The 22,460-nt window shown below is 39.6% G+C and overlaps 1 protein-coding gene across 1 annotated transcript in view; it reads left to right on the top strand.

The window, feature by feature from the left end:
* DHX15 (DEAH-box helicase 15) overlaps positions 1-22,460 on the top strand; it is a 96,516-nt gene that overhangs the window by 8,186 nt on the left and 65,870 nt on the right. Inside the window, exons 2-3 of the mRNA XM_061585223.1 lie at positions 16,592-16,934; positions 21,846-22,039. Of these exons, the coding sequence (XP_061441207.1) occupies positions 16,592-16,934; positions 21,846-22,039 (537 nt within the window). The remainder of the gene's footprint in view (positions 1-16,591; positions 16,935-21,845; positions 22,040-22,460) is intronic.

The following is a 22,460-nucleotide window of genomic DNA, read 5'->3' as shown; positions in this document are numbered from 1 at the left end:
CGCTGAATTCTGCAGTAGCTGGAGTTTCCAGACCATCTTCAAAGGCAGCCCCACATTTACGCAGTACAGTAGTCTAACTGAGGTTACCAGAGCGTAGACAACAGAAGCTAGGCTATCCCTATCCAGATGGTGCCACTGAGGCCACTTGAGTCTCAAGCTACAGTAATGGAAGCTATGTACCTGCTCCTTCAGAGACAGTATAACCCCATCCAGAGCGGGCCACAACCTATCCATCCGGTTTAGAGAACCACAGTTCCTCGGTCTTGTCTGGATTAAGCGTCAGTTTATTGGCTCTCATCCAGTCCATTATTGAGGCAAGTCACTGATTTAGCACATCCATTGCCAAACCTGCAGATGTAAAGGAGAAGTAGAGCTGTGTGTCATCAGCATATTGCTGGCAACAAACTCCAAAACTCCGCACGGCCTCACACAGTGGTTTCATATAGATATTAAATAGTATGGGGGTTGAATTGAACCTTGCTGGACCCCACATTAAAGGTTCCACTGGACAAATAACATTCTTCAAGCACCACCTTCTGAGAATAACCAAGTAGGACTGGTAAGGAGCACAAGTCTTCAGGATTGATAAAAAATAAAAAATGATTTTTTAAAATTTAAATGGCTTTTTAAAATTTAAATCAGATTTCAAAATTTTCTTAAAGCAAATTAGTAAAAAAAGAGCCTAGGTCAAAGATATCATGTATACTAATTATATAACTTCTAATATGAATATGTCAACAGCAGTTTATGGAAATGGGAGATTACCTGATCATCCTATTCTGCAGGTGCTGTACAGGAAGTGCGCACTAACTCTATCTCTTTCTCTCAGCCCTGCCTTTCTCTAAGTGCAAAGATAGAGGGGGTCAATGAATTTTGAATTTGGGGATATGGAATAGGTCTGAACAAAGAGGAGACTACTGAAGAGGTAACCCAGTCCTTAACAGCAGTAGCCTCTTCTGCAGTGTAGAGAGTTTTTTTTTCTTCCTTTGGACTGATTCATTATAAATTGAGAAATAAATTTGGACCAAGGTGATGGTATTTACTAAGAAACGCATAAAACACTGATGGAGTTTGGAGGGTAATGTTATAGATCAAGTGACTACCTATAAATATCTTGGTATAGTGTATCACTCTTTGGGCAACTGGCAACCCCAGGTGAAATGTGCACGGATAAATGCCCAAAGAAGTGTAAATGCCCTTCTCTCTTTTTATTACACCAAGGGAGGCCAACATATCCCATCAGTTTTAAAAGTATTTACATCTAAAATTGTTTCACAACTATTGTATGGTACTCAGGCAAGTGTATATACTAACTTCTCCTTATTAGAATCTGTACAGACTAAATTTCTTAGGTCCATTCTGGGAGTCCCTTCCTGTGTTCCAAACAACGTTTTACGTTTGGAAGTTGGACTCCCAACATTAGAAGCACGTATTTGGATCCTTAAATTAAAATTTTGGTTAAAATTAGCGTTCCTTCCAGTAGGACTGGCTCCTTTAGTACTCACTGACTCCTTCCAGTCAGATTGGAGAAATTCTTTAGTGCTAAAACTTACATCTTTAGGCCTATCCTTGACATTGCTCCTTTCTATGGGTTTCCAACAAGCAAACCTATCAATTACTCAAAGAATTTTGGATATGGAAATACAAAAACAACGTACCCTTAAGTATGTAAATATAAACGGGGAACCATATAGCTCTCCCTATTTGATTGCGAACCATTTGAAGATTCTGGACAATTATAGAATAAGAAAAGCTTTTACCAAGGCCAAATACATGTGGATTCCTCTGTTACATTTCCAGTTGCAAGGTTTTGCGCTACAGCTATAAAATAACGCACATCAGCGGTCTCATATGGTGTCTTATAATTACATGATTTGATAGTTTTAAAATATTTTAAAGTTGAACAAAACCTATGTTCATTTTAACCAAATGTATGATTATGTATCATTGGATATTGTGTATTGCTGATCTTTGACCGTATTAATAAATTTTGGAAATTTTTGAATTTGGGATATGGAATAGGTCTGAACAAAGAGGAGACTACTGAAGAGGTAACCCACTCCTTAACAGCAGTAGCCTCTTCTGCAGAGTAGAGAGATTTTTTTTCTTCCTTTGGACTGATTCATTATAAATTGAGAAATAAATTTGGAACTGGAAAAGCAGAAAAGCTTGTATTTCCTTTCAAGACAGTGAACAAGGAAGACAGGTGAAGAAGACTGACTTAACTGTTCCACACAATATTTAAATCATTCAAATTGAGTCCTTCAGAGAAGTGATTTAAATCATGATTTAAATCAACTCTGCCGGTCACCATCTGGGCCATGGCATTCTGCACCTGCTCCAACCTCTGGATCACCCATGAAGGAAATCCTGCAAAGAGTGCAGTACAGTAGTCTAAATGTGAGATTACCATAGCATGTGTCACAGTGGCCAAGGTATCCCTGTCCAGGAAATGCACTAGCTGAAGCTGGTGATATGCACTCTCTGCCATGGAGGTCTCCTGGGCTTTCCTTGACAAAGATGCTTCCAAGAATTGTGTGCCTGTTACTTTAGAGGAAGTGGAATTCCGAACAAGAACAGGCAAAATCTCCAGTTTTCACACCTGATAATCACTTCCGACTGATAATCAGTCTGGTCTGCTTGCTGTGGCCATTCTTGGATTGGAATAGCCTGGCTTCAGTTGTCCATGCTCTAGTGACCTACCTTCTGGACTTCTGCAATGTGCTGTGCATGGGGCTATCCTCAAAAACATTACAGAACCTGCAGCTAGGGCAGAATTCTGCTGCTAGGTTGGTGAGTGGGGTGGCATGTGCCACCACTCCTGAAAGTGCTACACTTTCCTGCCAATGAGCTACCAGGCCCAAACAGCTTAGGACTCAAGTACCTAAAAGAATACCTTGCCCAATGTCAACCATTGTGGGCCCTACAATCAGCAGTGGAGGTCCTATTGGCAGTCCTGCCTCTGGCTGCTGCCAGTTTGGCACTGACCTGTGACAGGGCCCTCTTGGTAGTGATTCTCTGTTTACGGAATGACCTTACGTGGTGAGGCGTGGTTGTTTTCCTTATTATTAACATTCAGGAGAAGTTTGAACACACTCCTGTTCACCTGGGCATTTGATTACTGTTTGTGGCAACCTTGAATATTCACTGTGAGGATATGTGATTGTTTTAAAATGTTTACAGATGGATTTTAATCTTTGTTGAAGTTCTAATGTTTTTTTCCAAAAAAAGTATTTTTTTTATTAGTTGTGTTCCTTTCGGAAAAGGGGTGGAATAGAAATGTAATAATAGTAGGCTGGCTTCAAATTTTTGGCAGTCTGCTTTTTGGATATGATGCCTTTTTCATGTTTTGAATTCTTTTGTTGAAACACACAAAACTATAGGACTTAAACTACAAGGTATACATTCAAATTCTGGTTTCACTGTTACGAATTCTAAAATACCAACCTTCTTCAACTGCTAAATATTGAAGTGTGTTTGATAACGGGCTTGAGAATTTTGAGAGGAAGGTGGAATTGCTGAACTTAAACCTTCTGTTGCACCCTCGTCCTATAGATATGCACAATTTCAGTGGTGTAGCTATTGTGTGAGTGAACTAGGGCAAGTCCATTATGTTAGCTTGCCTGACAGCCAGGCTCCTATTATTGATTGATTGATTGATTGATTGATTGATTGATTGATTGATTGATTGATTGATATCCCCCCCTTCCTCCCAGCAGGAGCCCAGGGCAGCAAACAGAAATGTTAAAAACACTTTAAAACATCATAAAAACAGACCTTAAAATACATTAAAACAGAACAATGCTAAAAACATAAAAAGCTTTAAAAACATATTTTAAAAAGGTTAAAAACATTATTAAAAAACCCACATATTAATTAATTATATCTTTTGCTTGGTCACAACACTTGGTAAATTAACTAAACAAATATGGCTAAATAATGCTTTTTAAGGGATTTTTTTTTTGCACAAAGTTCAGTCCACCCTCCCTCCATTTATACTGTGCAATTAGCAGTAGTCCTGATCCCAAAGCATTTATGACCTGTGTAATCTTTTATTTATAAAACATTCTGACACCTAGGGTTCAGTATCCCTGAGCAAGAGCAGAGTTCAGTTCCTCCAGTCTGGAAACTAATCTGGTGTCCTCTTCCTCAGCTTATCTACCCAGGGTGACAATAAGTATACAGATAATGCACCGCCTAAGAGGTGTTAGGTTACAGCTCAGTTGGTGGGGAGAATGCTTAGTCTCCTTATTGGACATGCTGGCCCATTCTATAGATATAAGGAAGAACATAAGAACATAAGAAGAGCCTGCTGGATCAGGCCAGTGGCCCATCTAGTCCAGCATCCTGTTCTCACAGTGGCCAACCAGGTGCCTGGGGGAAGCCCGCAAGCAGGACCCAAGTGCAAGAACACTCTCCCCTCCTGAGGCTTCCGGCAACTGGTTTTCAGAAGCATGCTGCCTCTGACTAGGGTGGCAGAGCACAGCCATCACGGCTAGTAGCCATTGATAGCCCTGTCCTCCATGAATTTGTCTAATCTTCTTTTCAAGTCGTCCAAGCTGGTGGCCATTACTGCATCTTGTGGGAGCAAATTCCATAGTTTAACTATGTGCTGAGTAAAGAAGTACTTCCTTTTGTCTGTCCTGAATCTTCCAACATTCAGCTTCTTTGAATGTCCACGAGTTCTAGTATTATGAGAGAGGGAGAAGAACTTTTCTCTATCCACTTTCTCAATGCCATGCATAATTTTATACACTTCTATCATGTCTCCTCTGACCCGCCTTTTCTCTAAACTAAAAAGCCCCAAATGCTGCAACCTTTCCTCGTAAGGGAGTCGCTCCATCCCCTTGATCATTCTGGTTGCCCTCTTCTGAACCTTTTCCAACTCTAGAATATCCTTTTTGAGATGAGGCGACCAGAACTGTACACAGTATTCCAAATGCGGCCGCACCATAGATTTATACAACGGCATTATGATATCGGCTGTTTTATTTTCAATACCTTTCCTAATTATTGCTAGCATGGAATTTGCCTTTTTCACAGCTGCCGCACACTGGGTCGACATTTTCATCGTGCTGTCCACTACAACCCCGAGGTCTCTCTCCTGGTCGGTCACCGCCAGTCTTTCTCTTTCACATCTCTTTCACACACAGCAGTCTCACCAAATGCATCCTGCAAGATGATGGCAGTGGCCTCTATGGGTTTTTTTAATTAATGGGAGTGATAAGATGCAGTACACGTAGCATTTATTTGCATTTGCAGCACAAATGTTTCAGAACGCATAAGATGCACTGTTATAAATGTAGCCAATGCTTCCATGTGATGCTTTTGTGATGGGGTCATCAGTGTGGTGCGCGTGGGCACTATGCTGCCATTGAGGACTTCACCTGGCATCTGTGAAGCCTTTGATCCCCCATCCACCTTTGAAATGTACATAAAGAGGAAGAAGGTGCTGTATATAGAGCTGCAAATGTACGTATAGCTTCTCAGGTGCTGACCTGATCCTTAAAAAACATATGGAACATCATTTCCTGAGCAGCTGAACAGAAGTTGAACTGATATAGTAGGAGGGCTAGAGGGCTAGAGATGTGAAGGCCCGGAAAAGAAAAGGGGAAATTTGGGAAAAAAACAGTTTTTTCCCGAAGCCTTTTTTGTTTCATTTTTCTGAAAAAAATGAAGAAAAAATGGATTATGGAATGTTTTATTTTAGCATGATGAATAAAATGTTTCATTGAATCTTGGTCCCCCCCTTCTCAGTTCTTTTGATGGGAATGGATGCTTTATGTTTGCTTGACACTGTGGAGGACTAGTGGAGACATAAATAATTTTCTTTGTTATTAATGTTCATGGTTTCTTCTGTTTTTTTTAAATTATTTTTTGCCTGCTCCTTATAAACTGACAAAATGAAAGAGGTTTCTTACAGTTCAGGTGTTCCTTACAGTTCAGGATCTTGTAGATCCATTTGTTACAAAAAAAGTAAAAATTTTAAAAAGTAAATTGAATTTGTAAAAATTGTTTGAATAAAATGTACTTTAATCACCAGATGTGATAATTTTATGCCAAGCCAACTTGTACATAATTACATTTGATGTTCCTGAAGTCACAAAGTGACTTTCAATCTGTAAAAGAGCTAATATTGCATTTTTCAATTTTTTTTAAAAAAATCCATTTTTTCTGGGAAAAAACCCCACATTTTTTCCCATGGCTTCAAAGTTCCAGAAAGTTTACATCTCTGTAGAGGATTGATCTGGCAGGCTGCAGGGAGGAAAACAGAGTAGCCAGGGGATGGGGGGGGGGCTAAAGGAGTCTTTAGAGAGATAATGGAGTGCTAGAGAGAGAAGAGGCACATGTGCACGCACACAAATTAATAACCCCAATTCAACAGAAATATTAATCCTCTTAAAATTCCATATGCTTTTAATAGGTTTTCTCCCCTCCCCCCAAATCACCATCAAATCACACATTACATCTGTATCCATTGACTGAAAGGTAAAACTCATGCGTCTGGTGGTGTCTGATGCTGCAAAAAAATGGACCGAAGGCGCATATCCTCCTAATTTTTACAACGGATTCCTTCAATACCACCATCAAATCATAGGTCTCCTCCATGGACACAGATGTATTCTGTATTTTCTTGGTGGGTTTATTGTCGTCTTTATAGTTTTTACATAGGATGTGTGCTCTGTACCTTGGATAAGTGACTTAGTGGTGCTGACAAACACTGTATCTGGAACTTTTGCTGTCCGGTTTATCACTGTAAGGTTTAATTTGATGGTGGAAAATCATGCAAATTCAGGAGGATCCATTTTTATTCAAATGGATCTAACTTACCCAGGCCACATGGAAAAGTGAAGTATATGTGTGTGCCTGTGCACTTCCTCTTTCTGGCTGTTGTTTGGGAATGGGAAGAGAAGCTGCCAGAGGGTGGTGCTTATGACACTCTCTTAAACTTCCAAATGTGCCAACAGCCCGCCAAGGGTTGGTACCACAGCAAAATGGCTTGGCTGGAACATTTTTGAGCATTGCGTCTTCTACTCCAGGCAACTGGCCAAGAGGGTAAGATTTTAGCTGGCTTGTTCTAGGTTGCCGACATGCCTAGACTTGCACTATTTTGGTGTGCATGTGTGCGTGCGTGTGTGCTATGCTTCTGTTCAGAAATGTCTGTAATGTTTGTTTTCCTGTATTTTTATTTTGCCTTTAGTCCAAGGAGGTCAGGGTGGCACATTGTCATTTGTCACAGGAAAGCTGGTTATGTATGGAAAGGTCAGGAGTTCTCTGGAGAACGTTGCAGCTCAGGGAATATATGCGCATAAACAAGAGGCTTATATAACCCTGAATGGTGTAGGCTTGGGAACAACAAGCCTTCATTTGTGCCAGACCATAGTACCAGGTGGCATCATGATGCAACAAAAAGCATAGTGACCAGTTAGGCAAGCACATTCTTAACCATGGAATATTTGGTAGCATATACATGTGGTCAAATAATGTGTGGTTGGCTGAATATAGACAATTGATGAATTGCAGCCATTCCTATCAGCTATGAGGGGGAGAGAGAGGGAGAGAGATGGAACTGCAGGGTGTTTCCATGCACTCTGCTCTCCAGATCATTCCGTTCCACCTGGGTAGTACAAGAACTTGGTAGTTAAGAGCCAGTGCCTGAACTTGCATTTTCCCTCCTCTCTCCCAATCCCTTTTTCATTTGTTTGGTGTTCTGTAGATTTAAGCATGAGGACAGGGATTGTTTTACCAATGACATTTGGAAGCCATTCTGGAAGCCTTTTTTGGCTGAGGAGCATGATAAAAAGATGCTTTAAATAAAATAAATAAATAATTGATTTACTGGTGTCTTCATTTGGAAAATTTACAAAACTAATCCTTCCTAGTAGTTAGCTATTTGCTTGTTTACTCAGGGATATTTTAAGGACGCAACTTGTCTCATCCACAACTCAAGCTTTGTGAGAGTGCTTAGTCCAGATGTAATGGGAAGTTGTGGTTCCCACCATGTAAATAAGTTGCTTTGGGCTTGCATCTCTCTCTCTCTCTCTCTCTCTCTCTCTCTCTCTCTCTCTCACACACACTCACTCACTCACTCACTCACTCACTCACTCACTCACTCACTCACTCACTCACTCACTCACTCACTCACACACACACACACACACACACACACACACACACACACACACACACACACACACACACACACACACACACACACACACCCTCTCTTCCTGTTCCTTCAGTGGGTAGGAGGAGACTGAAAGCTGCTTTTGATTTTAAGCTGACCACACTTCCCTGTGATGTCTGAAAGTGGGGTAAATGTGGTCTGTTTAAACCAGGAGTGGGCAACCTGTGGTCCAAGGGCTACATGCAGTCTTCAGTCTAATTTCACACAGGTGGGGGGGGGAGCCCAGAGAGAGAGAGAGGAGGGGGAAAACCCATAATGGATGGAACAATGGAAAGGAGGGGGAATCTTCTGAAAGCAATTAGTTAAGACCTCTGGTAAGAATGAACTGTCTGCTGGCAGCCTGCTGACCAAGGTGAGAGAGGGGAAGAGAGGGAAAAAGAGGGTGGCAGAAAAAACCCTATTTCTCTTAAAGAGGAGAGGGGAGGGGGGAGAGTGAGTCCCAAGGCTCACACGAGTTTGTTGTCGTACTGAAGAACTCTCAGAAACACTGTATTACTATCTGTGCGAAATCATAGAGGATGGGTGAAGTGCCGGATGATTGGAGGAGAGTTAATGTTGTCCCTATCTTCAAAAAGGGCAACAAGGAGGAACCTGGGAACTATATCAATCCTTGGGAAAACTCTAGAGCAAATTATAAAGTGGTCAGTCTGTATGCACCTTGCAAGCAATGCAGTGATTACTAGAGACCAACATGGACTTATCAAGAACAAAGACTGGCAAACAAATCTTATCTCAGTTTTTGATCAGGTAACCTCCTTGGTAGACTGTGGGAATGCTGGCGACATCATATATCTTGACATCAGCAAAGCTTTTGACAAAATGCCCCATAATATACTGATTAGCAAGCTAGCTAAATGTGGGCTGGATGGAACAACTATCAGGTGGATCCACAGTTGGCTACAGAATCATACTCAAAGAGTGCTAATCAGTGGTTCCTTTTCAAAGTGTGGGGAGGTAATGACCGGGGTACTGCAGGGCTCAGTCCTGGGCCCAGTACTCTTCAACATTTTTATTAATGACTTGGATGAGGAAGTGCAGGGAATACTCTGGAAGACAGAAATAAAATTCAAAGTGAATGAGATAGGCTGGAGGATAAGGCTGAAAACAACAGAATGAAATTTAACAGGGATGACTGCAAAGTTCTACACCTAGGGAAAAGAAACCAAATGCACAGTTGTAAGATGGGAGATACTTGTCTCAGCCATACGACAGGTGAGAAGGATCTTGGAATTGTCGTTGATCACAAGTTGAATATGAGTCAATGGTGTGATGTGGCTGCAAAAAAGGCAAATGCTATATTAGGCTGCATTAACAGAAGTATAGTTTCCAAATTTTATGAAGTACTACTTTTATGTATTTGGCATTGGTTATGTCTCACCTTGAGTACTGTGTCCAGTTCTGGACACTTCCCTTTAAGAAAGATGCAGACAACCTGGAACCGGTTCAGAGGAGGGCAACAAGGTTGATCAGGAGACTGGAGAAAGCTGCATGAGGAGAGACTGAAAGAACTGGGCATGTTTAGCCTTGAGAAGAGAAGACTGAGGGAAGATATGACAGCACTCTTCAAGTACATGAAATGTTGTCACACAGAGGAGGGCCAGGATCTTTTCACTCATCCCAGAATGCAGGACATGGAATAATGGGCTCAAGTTGCAGGAAGCCAGATTTCGACTGGACATCAGGAAAAACTTCCTAACTGTTAGAGCGGTACAACATTGGAATCAACTACCTCGGGAGGTGGTGGGCTCTCTAACACCAGAGGCCTTCAAGAGGCAGCTGGACAGCCACCTGTCTGGTATGCTTTAACTTGGATTCCTGCATTGAGCAGGGGGTTGGACTTTATGGCCTTATAGGCCCCTTCCAATTCTACTATTCTGTGAAAAACCATCATTTCCCATTATATGTGTATTGAGCCAGTGGGTAGGTAGAGATTGGTACTTGACTTATGTTTTGGTATAGGAGCCTTTAGGACAAGTGTGTAGGTGAGTCATCTCTAGTCCTTCTTCGCCCACTTAATTGCTTGCTGCTATGCCATATCTTGCAGAAGTCAATACTGATGTGATAATGTTGATATGCTGTTGTGCTAACAGAACATTCTTTGTCTACTCAGTTTGGTTGCAGAATGGCATAAACTTTGGTATAGGTGTAGCAGTTTTTCAATCAGCCCTATATAGTTTGCTTATTGAAAGTATTTATATACTGTTTTTCAGGTTGACCTAACAAAGTGATTTACTAAAGTTTATTGCGACAATAAGCATCTATTTTTAGATGTTACCATAAAATGGAAAAACAGCTTTGCTTAGAAGAAGCTGTAACTAGCTTGTTCCAGGGTTGATTTGATTTAAATAGAATTGATTTAAATCATGATCTAAATTGCTTCTCTGAAGGACTCAATTTTACTTGTTTAAATCACTAGTGAGGAAGATCATATTTAATTGTCATTTTTTAAATAGAAGTACATTATTGTTTAATATAACTTTAATACATATTCAGAGATGTGGGTTTCATTAGAAGGTAGGTACACACTAAGCTATTATTTTGAATTGTTTTCAGATTAATTTCCATCAAAAATGGGATAATGATTTGGTCATTTTAGTACTGAAGCAGAACAAACTTGTGAAGTAATTCAGGAGATGAACCAGCTCCAACTGTTCAATTAATCGTGATATTTTTGTCATGATGTGTAAAAATCACCACCACCAAACAGGTTTTTAAATTGTACTAATAAGATGGTTAAATCTTCTGGTTACTTTTCTTCTTCAACAAACAACATTGAAACATACACATGGATTTTTGAATGATTATTTCAGTTTTTAGATAAATGTAACGTTCTTTAAAAAATAAATTTTAGGCAATTTCAACTAACTCAACATGAGAAACTTAAAATATTGTGTTGTGCAGTTAACTCAGTGTCCTTCACCTTTGTCTTGTTTATTGTCTGGAAAAGAAATACAAGCTTTCCTGCTTTTTCAGTTCGCAATTTTATTTCTCAATTTATAAAGAATTAGGCCAAAGGAAGAAAACATTCTCTCTACGCTTTCCGAAGAGGCTACTGCTGTTATGAGCTGGATTACCACTTCAGTGGTCTCCTCATTGTTCAGATCTACTCCATCTGTCCAAATTCTCTATTCATTGACCTTTTCTATCTTTGCACTTAGAAAGAAGCAAAGCCGAGAGAGAGCATGCACTTCATGCACACCACCCGCAGAATTGCACTGATCAGGTTATCTTCCATGTCCATAAACTGCTGTTACCATATTCATAGAATATATTAGAAGTTGTATAATTAGTATTCATGATGATATCTTTGACCTAGGCTTTTTTTTACTAATTGTTTTAAGAAAGTTGTGAAATTGATTTAAATAAAAAAAAATCCAATTTAAATTAAAACATCCTTTTTTAAAAACAAACAAACATTGATTTTTATCAACCCTACCTTGTTCTCCACTCCCCTTGCCCCTGTGGCGGCGGTTGGGCAAGGGAGGGTCCACCATTGGGAGCTGGATGGTGGCAGCTCACCAGGCTGTTTCTCTTCTCATTTCCCTTTGGAGTAAGATGGTAGTAGTCCACAAAAACAAACAGTGTATCTTATGAACTAAAGACTAGATGTTGCCACTCAGATGCTGGTAATCTGAGGTAAAGTGCTATATATATGCTCAGTACTGTTGCACAGAGTAAGACTCCTTTTCTTACTATTTGTCTAGTATTGGTAATATGTTTAGAGTATATAGTTAAAGCTGTTACAAACTTTATAGACTCTAGCTAGAGGTGTTTAAAGTTCTGGCAGATAGGTAAATAATGTTTTGTGGATAGCTTATTCCTAGCATTTAAAAAATGGAAACCTTATTTGGGTTAGTGGACTTGACTGAATTACTCTTTTCCTCCAGATTCTGGACTGGAGGGGCTGGGATGGGGGTTAGGGCTGTTAGTATTTCCTGCCACCTGCTTCTAGTTCTTGTTGTTGAGTTTAGTTTTACAGCCTGGTTATTTATATGGCTTCAACATACAGCTAGAGTGGATTTCAGGCTTCTCATGTGTGGCTGCGTATCACAGAAAAAGTAAGGAATAATACTGACAATATTTTTATGCATGTGGGTATGCTTCTAGACTAATTCAAAGGCAGTTACAACATCAGTTGACCAATAATAATAAGCTGTCATCAGTCCATAACACTTGCATTTAAAGTAGGGTGGTCGTCTTACTTCAGTTCAGTTGGTTGAATGTGCATGTAAATGAAAATTGAAAGGAGAAGGCAGCCTTTCCTTGTTTTTAGACCATGTATATATGTGTGTAGAGACCCTCTGTGGCACAGAGGGGTAAGCGGCGGTAATGCAGCCAAAGCTCTGCTCACGGCCGGAGTTCGATTCCAATGGAAGGAGGAAGTTGAATCTCCGGTAAAAGGGGTCGAGGTCCACTCAGCCTTCCATCCATTCGTGGTCGGTAAAATGAGTACCCGGCATATGCTGGGGGGTAAAGAAAGGCCGGGGAAGCAACTGGCAATCCCACCCCTTATATACGGTCTGCCTAGTAAACGTCACAAGACGCCACCCTAAGAGTCGGAAACAACTCGCACTATAAGTGCGGGGACACCTTTACCTTTATATATGTGTGTCGTAGTAGGCATAATCTTAGGTTTTCCTTCCTGTGTCAGAGAAAATGAGGAAAGCCTCTTGTAATACGATACTTGCTGAGAAAGAACTTCAAAGATCTGCAGCCTAATTAATCAAATCAGCTTTTTAATCAATCAAAATACTTTTGGTAAATTAAGTGTTCCAATTTAAATTTAAAAGCATTTTCCTGTCTTTTGGAAGTTAATGCCATATGTAGTATGCATCAATGGTTTTCATATGGTGGGTTGAACTGGGTTGTGCCTCTACCTTAGTTAACAGCTGCATCACCACACATTCTTGATTTCATCTACTTTTGTTAAAAGAGAGCCAGAAAAGGAGAAAAATAGGCCTATGGAAAGAATTAAAAGTTGGTCCTACTTGGGAAGGTAGGATTAAATGTGTGCCTGGGCTGACTGCTGGTAACAGGGCTGTGGAGTCGGTATGTCAAACCTTTGACTCCGACTCCTCTATTTTTCTACTGTCTGACTGACTCCTTCATAAATGGCAAATGTATATTTATTTATTTATTTATTTATTTATTATTTGATTTATATCCCACCTTTGCTCCCAACAGGAGCCCAGGGCGGCAAACAGAAACGCTAAAAACACTTTAAGACATCATAGAAAGACCTTAAAATACATTAAAATTTTTTTTTTAATTATTAATTTTATTTTGGAGTCGGAGTCGGTATATTTCTACCGACTCCACCCAAAATTGCTTCCGACTCCTACTCCACAGCCCTGGCTGGTGTACACAGTGGTATGCTTGCCACTGGTATTATATGATGCAGATTTCTTATCACTATTGACAATAGGCTTGTTCATTACAGTGCACAGACTTCTGGTAAGAGTTAATACAGTGTTTCTCAACCTTTTTTATTTTTTTTGTTGCTGGACTACAGTTCCCATAATTCCTGACCATTGGCCATGCTGACTGGGGCTGATGGGAGTTGTAGTCCAGCAACAAAAAAATAAAAAAGGTTGAGAAACACTGAGTTAATACCGCTGCTGTTTATATCACTAGATTAACATCAGTTAATAGTCAAAAGGAACAATAGCTTCTATATAATTTATGGAAATGTAGTACTATAAAGCAGTTGTTTCATGTTACACAGCTAAACGTAAGAGATCTTACACAATGTTGAAGTGTTGGAAAGCTAGCAATGAATAAAACTTGGGAAAGGCCTCCAATATAATAGCCAGAAACTTGATTGGTCACAAAGCTAAGATGCAGTATTGCAGTAAATAACTTTTGTTGTTGTTATGTGCCTTCAAGTGTAGAAGGATATAATTTTTTTCTTCATTTGCAGAGGGCAGTGCCACAAAATACTAACCCATACATGAAATGCAGAGTTGTCGAAGAAGATTCTATCCCCGTACCAAGTTTTCCCTTTGCTCCCATGGCTGGTTAGATTCCTTTCTCTGTGTCATTGTTGTATTGTGGCTTCCACTGACATCTTTGGCTTGGGTGGGAGAGACAGAGCCAAACAGAAGTCCTTAATTTTACAGTTGCTCCTTTGTCTTTAAGCAGGTTATAGTGCAAAAGGCACATTGTCTGCATGACTAGAGTCCTTGGATTTAGATTGTATATAGGCTGTAATGTAGTTGGAAGTGGATGTTTTATTATGACAACCATTTAGTATGCACAATTGTTTAAGAGATCTATGAATTAGAAAATTTTATCCACATGGCCAGTTTGGATGCTTTTCAGGGGTTTCTCTGGTGAGAAGATTAATAATTGGAGACAACTTCCCTAAAAGACAAGACTACTACAGATTGCCTGTTGAATATGCAGTCTTGGATGTGTTCTAGGCAGGGCTGTGGAGTCGGAAGCAATTTTGGGTGGAGTTGGAGTCGGTAGAAATGTACCGACTCCGACTTCAAAATAAAAACTTCCATAGAATTTAGGAAAGTTTTCTTGTTCAGAAATTTGAATCAAATAAATATATTTTATGTTCTATCAATCTAGCCTGATGATTCACATGGTGGTGATGAAATGCCTTGTGCTACCATTTTACTATAGTAAATTTGTTATTACTAGTTAATATACATTTGCCATTTATGAAAGAGTCAGAGTGGGAGTCGGACAGTAGGAAAATAGAGGAGTTGGGAGTCGAAGGTTTGGCGTACTGACTCCACAGCCCTGGTTCTAGGTGTACTCTCCATTCATAGGGAGCAATAGTGAAGCCCAAGATACATGGCCAGTGCCTTGTGTGAACTGATTGAGCACTTTAGAACACCTCCAGGAATTGAGCACCTTAGAACACCTCCAGGAATCTGGTGCATTACACAAGAGTTCAGTTGTAGATGTATGGCATACGTTGGTAGATGTCAGTGTGAGAGCAATTCCTTTAAAGTAGAGAGTTTGAAACCCCAGTGCTTTGTTCCTTAGTTATTGTTTATCTGCTTCAAGGAAAAGGCGTTTATGCACTGCATTGGCGTTTCCACTTGTTCAGCAAGCAGGAACAGAAATTGGAAAGCCTAGTTTTTATTGACTTAGTTAATGACTAAGTACACTATCCTGAAAACCAAGAGTGACTTGTCCTTCCTTGGTTGACATGGTCATGGTTCATCATTCTAGAATATCTTATATAGAGGGAAAGTTAATCTGGAAGCAATAGGAACATAGATGTGTGCATTTCCAAGAAGTATGAGGGAAAATCAAAACTACCTACCATATTTCAGTCAAATGTGTGTATTGAGGTTACCTCCACTTTGAAAATGTTAGATCTCTATACATAGCTTTTTCAAAGATAATTAAAGCTCTTATATTTGTTTCCAAGCTTTTGTGAGCCTTTTTTGGAATCTGTTGGCACAGTCTAGTCCTTCTCAGGCCAAGGGCAGCTAACAGGCACAACAATGCTATGGAACATCAGTAGGATGTTCTCCATTCATCCTTGATATTGATTGCCCTCTAGTCTGGATCACAGTGCACTCAAGCCAGATTGTAGCTGTTGTGCTCTAGAAAAATAACTTTGGTTGTGGTTCTATTTTATTATGTAAGTCTAACTTTGCAATAATTACTGCTTCTTGTGATGCATGTGTCATTGCACTATGGAAGTGGAGTTGCTAATGAATTCAGCCAAAGATGGATTCTGTCCAGATTCGACAAGGATTTTCAGAGGGATTTGCCAGAATCTGCTGCAGGCTCTGCCTAGTTTTGAAGAGACTTCCTGGTCAGGGTCTTGGCCTTTTCAGATGCCTAGCTGTTGGTGCCTGCCAGTGATGTGTTTGTGGTGCATGCCAGTGATATAATTGAAGTGTACTGGCATTTACAGTCCTCTATATAGGACCTCCGGGTGCTGGAGTGGGTATTCCAGATAGTCCCCAGGATAACCTTCTGGAATATGGATGGAGTACTAAACGCTAGAGGGAGGTTGCCCTCTAGATGTTTTGAACAACTCCTGTAATCCCTGGCCAGTGGTCATGGGAGTTGTAGTCGAAAACATCTCTAAGGCACCTGGTTGGGGAAGTCTGGTTTACAGAATATCTTTTTCTCAATTTCACGTGTCTTTTTAAGGTGGAAGAAATGGAGAAAAATTGCTGCCAAAGACATAGTTGTGACTCAGTTGGCAGCATGCAAGTAGGTGGACTTGTGGTTGCCTTTAGTGGAAGATTCATCCATGCTATGTGATGCCACTGATGCAGATCAAAATGAACGAACTAGTTCTGCCCATCATGCTGTAGCTTCCTATTGATTTCCCCCTTCTTTGTGCATTTCTCTTGTAATAAGGACTCTTTACTGTGTACTTATTTCAATGTTACACATCTTTTTGTCCGGAAAATCATTTAGGAAGGATCGAGATCGTGAACGGGATCGTGATGACCGGTCCAAAGACCGTGACAGGGATCGAGATCGAGATCGTGACAGGGAAAGAGAAAAGGAAAAGGATTTACGCCCATCAACCAATTCTGCACTCATTGCTGGTGTTGGGTTACCACCTTTAAAGCCGGCTGTACTTCCGCAGGGTATTAATCCATTTACAAACCTACCACATACACCTCGTTATTATGAGATCTTAAAGAAACGGCTTCAGCTCCCTGTCTGGGAATATAAGGAAAGATTTACTGATATTCTGATCAGACACCAGTCTTTTGTACTTGTTGGTGAGACGGGTTCTGGTAAAACAACACAGGTAAGTTCTTTTTCAGCCTTTATTATTTATTTGTGAAGGTGTGGTGGTGCATGATATGTGTTAAATGTCTTGAATGGTTCTGTGAAATTATTCAGTGTTGTACTAGCAATATTTCAGTGTCCTTAAAGGAATTTATTGTGCAGTGACACATCACAGGTCTTACCCTTTTGAGCAAGTTCTGTTTAATGAACCTTTTAGTTGCTTAATGACTAGAAAATGATGTAATGAGATTTCACTTTCCTCCCCCATTTCTGGTAGTCAGTCTGTCTCTTCAGGGTTTGTTACCTCTTCATAAAAGGTTCAGTGAGGCTGGAATTGCTTAATATAAGCTTGCGTTAATCTACAAATAACTGATATTCTGGTTACTTACATGTGGTGGACTTATAATAATGGTAGGAAAATGGGGGCAGGTGCTTATTCATAATCAGATTTTTCTTAAATTTACTACTGGCTATGTGCAAAAAAAAATCTGCATTCCAAATCTAGTTTATTAATAGCAGTTGAGTTATTTTGCCTTATATCCTTGGAAAATAGAAAATGTGTATTTATTACCTTTGTAGATTGCAGTCTTGTTTATACTAGCGTGAGCTCTACCAGTACAGGTGTGGTGAACATATTGCTCCCAAAAGTCATAGGTGTGGGGGACAGTGTTATGTGGGAGTTTACGGAAAAGATACAATATTTTAAAATGCTTCACAGAGACAGACTTGTTGCAGGGCAAAATACTCTGTGTATTTACTCTTGGTTCACATTTGGTGTATATCTCACGTCATCAGCTTTACAGCCATGATTAATCCTACAGATATCAATGAGTGAAGTATGTACTGTGCTTGGGCTCTTTCTAGTCTCTGTCAATGGGAGATATTCAAAAGTTTTTTCCTCCATTATATGAAAAAAATTCTCATATGCAGGCAAAATAATGCCCCAGTGCATTAATATGCACCACTTAAGAACATTCAGTTTTGTAGGAAAAAACTCGGCCCTAAGACGAAGATGGAAAGTATGATATAGTGAATGCTTGTGTTCCTATTAAAGGCTATTAAAGATTAATTATCATCTTGGATATCTAAAATACTGTTTCATAATCGGTATGAGATAATGGTTATGTGGCTATTAATCTGCATTCTCTGGAGAATTCTGAATATCCTAGCCTTTTCTTTCTTGTGGAGGCATTTAGCCCACATAAAATGGAAATATTGTAAAAAATCAGGGTCCAGATAATGCTTTGCTAAATGGTAACTTGCCTAGGGGTCAGTCAGTTGACTGGTCAAATAACAAGCATTAATGTTATGAAAATAACAAAGTGGATGATAATTGACAGTTTTCATACTGATGCTAATTACAAAAATAAATTAGCTGCTAGTGTGAAACAATCACATTAACTTTTAAAAAATGTAATTATTTTTTATGTTGCATTTCTGCCCTTCTCCCAAGGAGTGCAGAATTGGTATAGATAGTTGCCCCATTTTATACTTGTGGGGTACCTATACTTTGTGAGGTAGGTTATTGTAAGAGTGTGGGGCCAACAGTGCTTAATGATCTTAACGTTGAGTGATGATTTGAACTTGTTTCCTGACCCTAGCCTGATACTCCACTGCCTCCTCTAAAGCAGTAGGCACTATCCTCTCATACAAAGATGTATTCACCATGCTCTAGACCAGCCTTTCCCAACCAGTGTGCCTCCAGATGTTGATGGACCACAACTCCCATCAGCCTCAGCCAGCATTGCCAATGGTCAGGAAAGATGGGAATTGTGGTCCAACAACATCTGGAGGCACACTGGTTGGGAAAGGCTGCACTAGACAGTGGCCTTTGCAACTGATGACTGCTTGTATTTCTTTTTGAAAACATTTGCAGTTATAGCAGGTGGCAAGTAAAGGACCTTTGCAATTGTTCTAGGCTTTCCTCTGAATACTACAAAGTTAGGGAGCAAGCTGCCTTCATCCATGGCTTGCTATCAAGTGGCACTATAATGGTTTTTTGTGTTTTTTTTAAAGAGGAAGCTGCCATCTGTCTAGTGGTATTCTTGGAATATTTGCTCAGTCAATTGGCAGATGTGCAAATCCTATTTTAGCACAGTGTACATGTAAGCAGGTTGTAACCCAGTTAGTGGTATTGTCCTGCTGAGTGGTAAGGAAAATCTGAATTTACTTTTGTACCTGATCCGATGCCCAGAGAAGCAAGGAAATGTTAAGATTGTTACCACTTGGCAGTACAGTACAGATGATTAGCTTATGAAGTGATTCCTGCACATAGTATGGTAAGTTACTACTTGATAAATGGCAGGCTGTATTCTTACCCAAACAGGCATTCAGGAGGTTGTATGTATGCACCTGCCAATCTTGTTAGACACAATTGGCAGCCCCAGTCCTGCCAGGAGTTTAAATCACAGCCTAGCAGTCTGGGATGTAAGGTTTCTTCTGTATGGGAATCCCTTGATTGTGACCACTGAATTCTGAAGCCATTTGCTGATAGGAAGTTCTGGGGCCTTGTAATATACCAGTTATGATGGAGTCATTTGAAGTTCAGCATGCATTCATTATCACATACGTGGTGGGTGCCATTCCCTCCCGTTTTTTATTCTTTAATCAATTTAATAAATGAAATATTTTTCCAGATGCATTTAAAAAAATGAAAGAGGTATGTTGCTGTAGCGCCATAATAAATTGTCATTATAGCAATGTGGTGTTACAGCACCATACTATCATAAAGTGCTTTAGCAAGGATTTGTTTTTTAAAAAAACACAAATGGAGTATGCTGAGCTATGATAGGTTCATTTCCTGAAATGTCACTGCCCACATAAAAAAACTGCCCCTTTACCCTTTTAAAAAGACAGAATAGGGCTAAAGGCGTATATACCTGTTGAGATTGAACCGCTCATTCATTCTTCTGAAAAAAGTCAGACTTTCTACAATCTGGGGAAAAAAAGACTGAACCACCTCAGGAAAACATAAGATAACAGTGACTGGATGAGTGAGTGAATGAAGCAGGGCAATTCCACACTATAAATATCTAATGCAGAAGTCTTATGGTTGAGATCCTCATCTTTTGGATTAAATTTCAACCTATTTAGCTGCCTGGCTTCCAGACAGTAAATCTGTAATTTTTCTGTAGTTTTGCAAATACCTTTTTTGCATAATTGTACTAGACTGAACAGTTGCCAAAAAGTATCCCTAATTGATTGTATAGTTTTTGTTCTGGCTTGCATTCTGTAGATATGTCTTAAATAGTCAGCCTGTTGACTTTAGGAACACAGGCCATCTCACCAAAGTGACAGGACATTACGTCCACTTGAATAAAAGCCACACTTAAAATTATTTGTCAAATGCTCAAACACAACTACATTATATATTGTGGATGGATCTTCCCCACAGATAAGATATTCAATTTTCTTTGCCACAGGTCAGGAATTCATTTTGTCAGTGGTGTTTGCCAGTCATTTCTGCCTAATACAGGGGCATATAAGTATTAATACTCCAGTGATTCAGTCTCCTTCCATAATCTTCATTTGGGATAAAGTTGTACCGCCTTTCAAAGACCGCTGTAGGAAATGTAGAAAGTTACAGAGCTGAACACTTAGACCGATAGTTAGAGGCTATAGCTTTTTTTTTTCCAGGCAAGAAGATTGTGTTGGTAGTCAGGAGGATCCTAGAGTTGGGTTAAACACTCATTGGATCTTAACTTAATATATTTTCCAGCTTGATGAGGATACTTTCCAACCAGCCACCAGACTGAGTATCCGAGTTGTAGTAATTTCTTTTAGTTCTTATCTTTCAGCTTTCTTGCTCATGTATTAGGTGTCTTAAAATAAAAATAGGTATCTTACATCTCCTCAGAGATGTCAGTGTGTCTTAAGTTGTTAGCTGTGGCATCACCGTTAGTTCTCTAGTTTAGAATATTTTGCTTAGTCCCCACAGAACGTTAACATGAATTCATTGTTCTTCTGATTTATTAAACATTTAATTCAGGCAAACCTTCAAGTTGCTGTCTCTGCATTTTCACTTTGTCAAGACAGATGCAAGGCAAAAGCTTACATGAAATTGCAGACTATTTACTCTTATTCTGAAGCTGCTCCTCCTCTGGTTGTCTTTAAGTAGGTTCTTGACCCTTGATGCAGTCCAGAGATAATCTTCCTTGCCTCTTCCTCCCTCCACCCTTCATTCAACAACTCCTAGTATCACAGATGAATTTACAAAAACAGCATTCAGAATGGCATTTGTCCTATTAAATATTAAAATTTTTGAGCCACTTTGCGTTGAAGCCCTTATATTCAGTTTGCTACACTGACACTTTAAAAAAGATATTGTGTGTGTGGGGATGGAGGTTGTATGTTTTACATGGTGATGCTCTCCTATGAAATAGTGTTGTATTTAATGTTTGTAGACTAAATAAAGTAGACTGGAAAAATATTTAACACTTTGTTTTTGAGTGAATTAAATTTGGGTAAATTTTATCTCTGTCCCTGTTCGTATTATGTAGCCTGGCTTTTGTCTCTTGTTAGACTATATTAAACCCAGGTACCTTCATGTCTTTATAAATGGCAGATCTTTTGCACTGTTAAGAAAATCACTTCTTTCATATAAATTTACAGCTTCTCAGATATATTAATGCCATCTTTGAGTCAATTTTCTGACTAATGGAGTCACAAACTGAATGCTTTGGCATAGATTTAGACTTTATTTGAATAGTGAGTGTCTAAAAGACAGAAATTTATCTTTAGTAGTTAAATACATGGTCTAGGTGAAGTACTTCAAAACCTAGTTTCATAATCATCAATGGCTATCATATTTGGTCATTTTAATGTGCATTTAAATTGCTTCTTTAATGCTTTCTTCTGGTGCCCTTGCTTCCTAATGTTGTAAAAATTGTTTTAAAAATATAAATAATCAACTGACGATTTTTCCTGATAGATCCCTCAGTGGTGTGTTGACTATATGCGGTCACTGCCAGGCCCAAAGAGAGGTGTTGCATGTACCCAGCCCAGAAGAGTTGCTGCAATGAGTGTGGCACAGCGAGTTGCTGATGAAATGGATGTGATGCTAGGACAAGAAGTTGGTTACTCTATTCGATTTGAAGACTGCAGTAGTGCAAAAACTATTCTGAAGTAAGTATTGACTGCTATATTTCACTAAAATCAACAACCTTCTCATTTAAAAGGGGATTTTTTTGCTTATTTGTTTTTGCGGGGGGGGAGGAATCTTGGGAAATGGCCGGCTCACTGGGAAGAGCTTTGGACATTCATATATTTGCTCCACTCAGTGAATGGAGAAAATAACCACTAAGCTACACTGTACTTTGTCACATTTATTTGTACGTGGTATCTCTTGGACTACCCAGTCTGTCTCAGGAAAGAATAGGAATGTTTGATTGGGTGATTTGGGAGATACGTGCAAATATGTGTGATATAATCCAATTAATTTGTTACCTTCTCCCTGTGTTAAGGTGGAGGATTATGCAAATCCCTAAGGCCCATAACAGAGATGGTGCCTATCTAATATTTAAGGGGACGGAATTCCAAAGGATAG

The sequence above is a fragment of the Rhineura floridana genome, chromosome 9 (assembly GCF_030035675.1).
Source record: "Rhineura floridana isolate rRhiFlo1 chromosome 9, rRhiFlo1.hap2, whole genome shotgun sequence".
NCBI lineage: Eukaryota > Metazoa > Chordata > Lepidosauria > Squamata > Rhineuridae > Rhineura > Rhineura floridana.
This window is presented reverse-complemented; position numbering and strand designations above follow the sequence as displayed.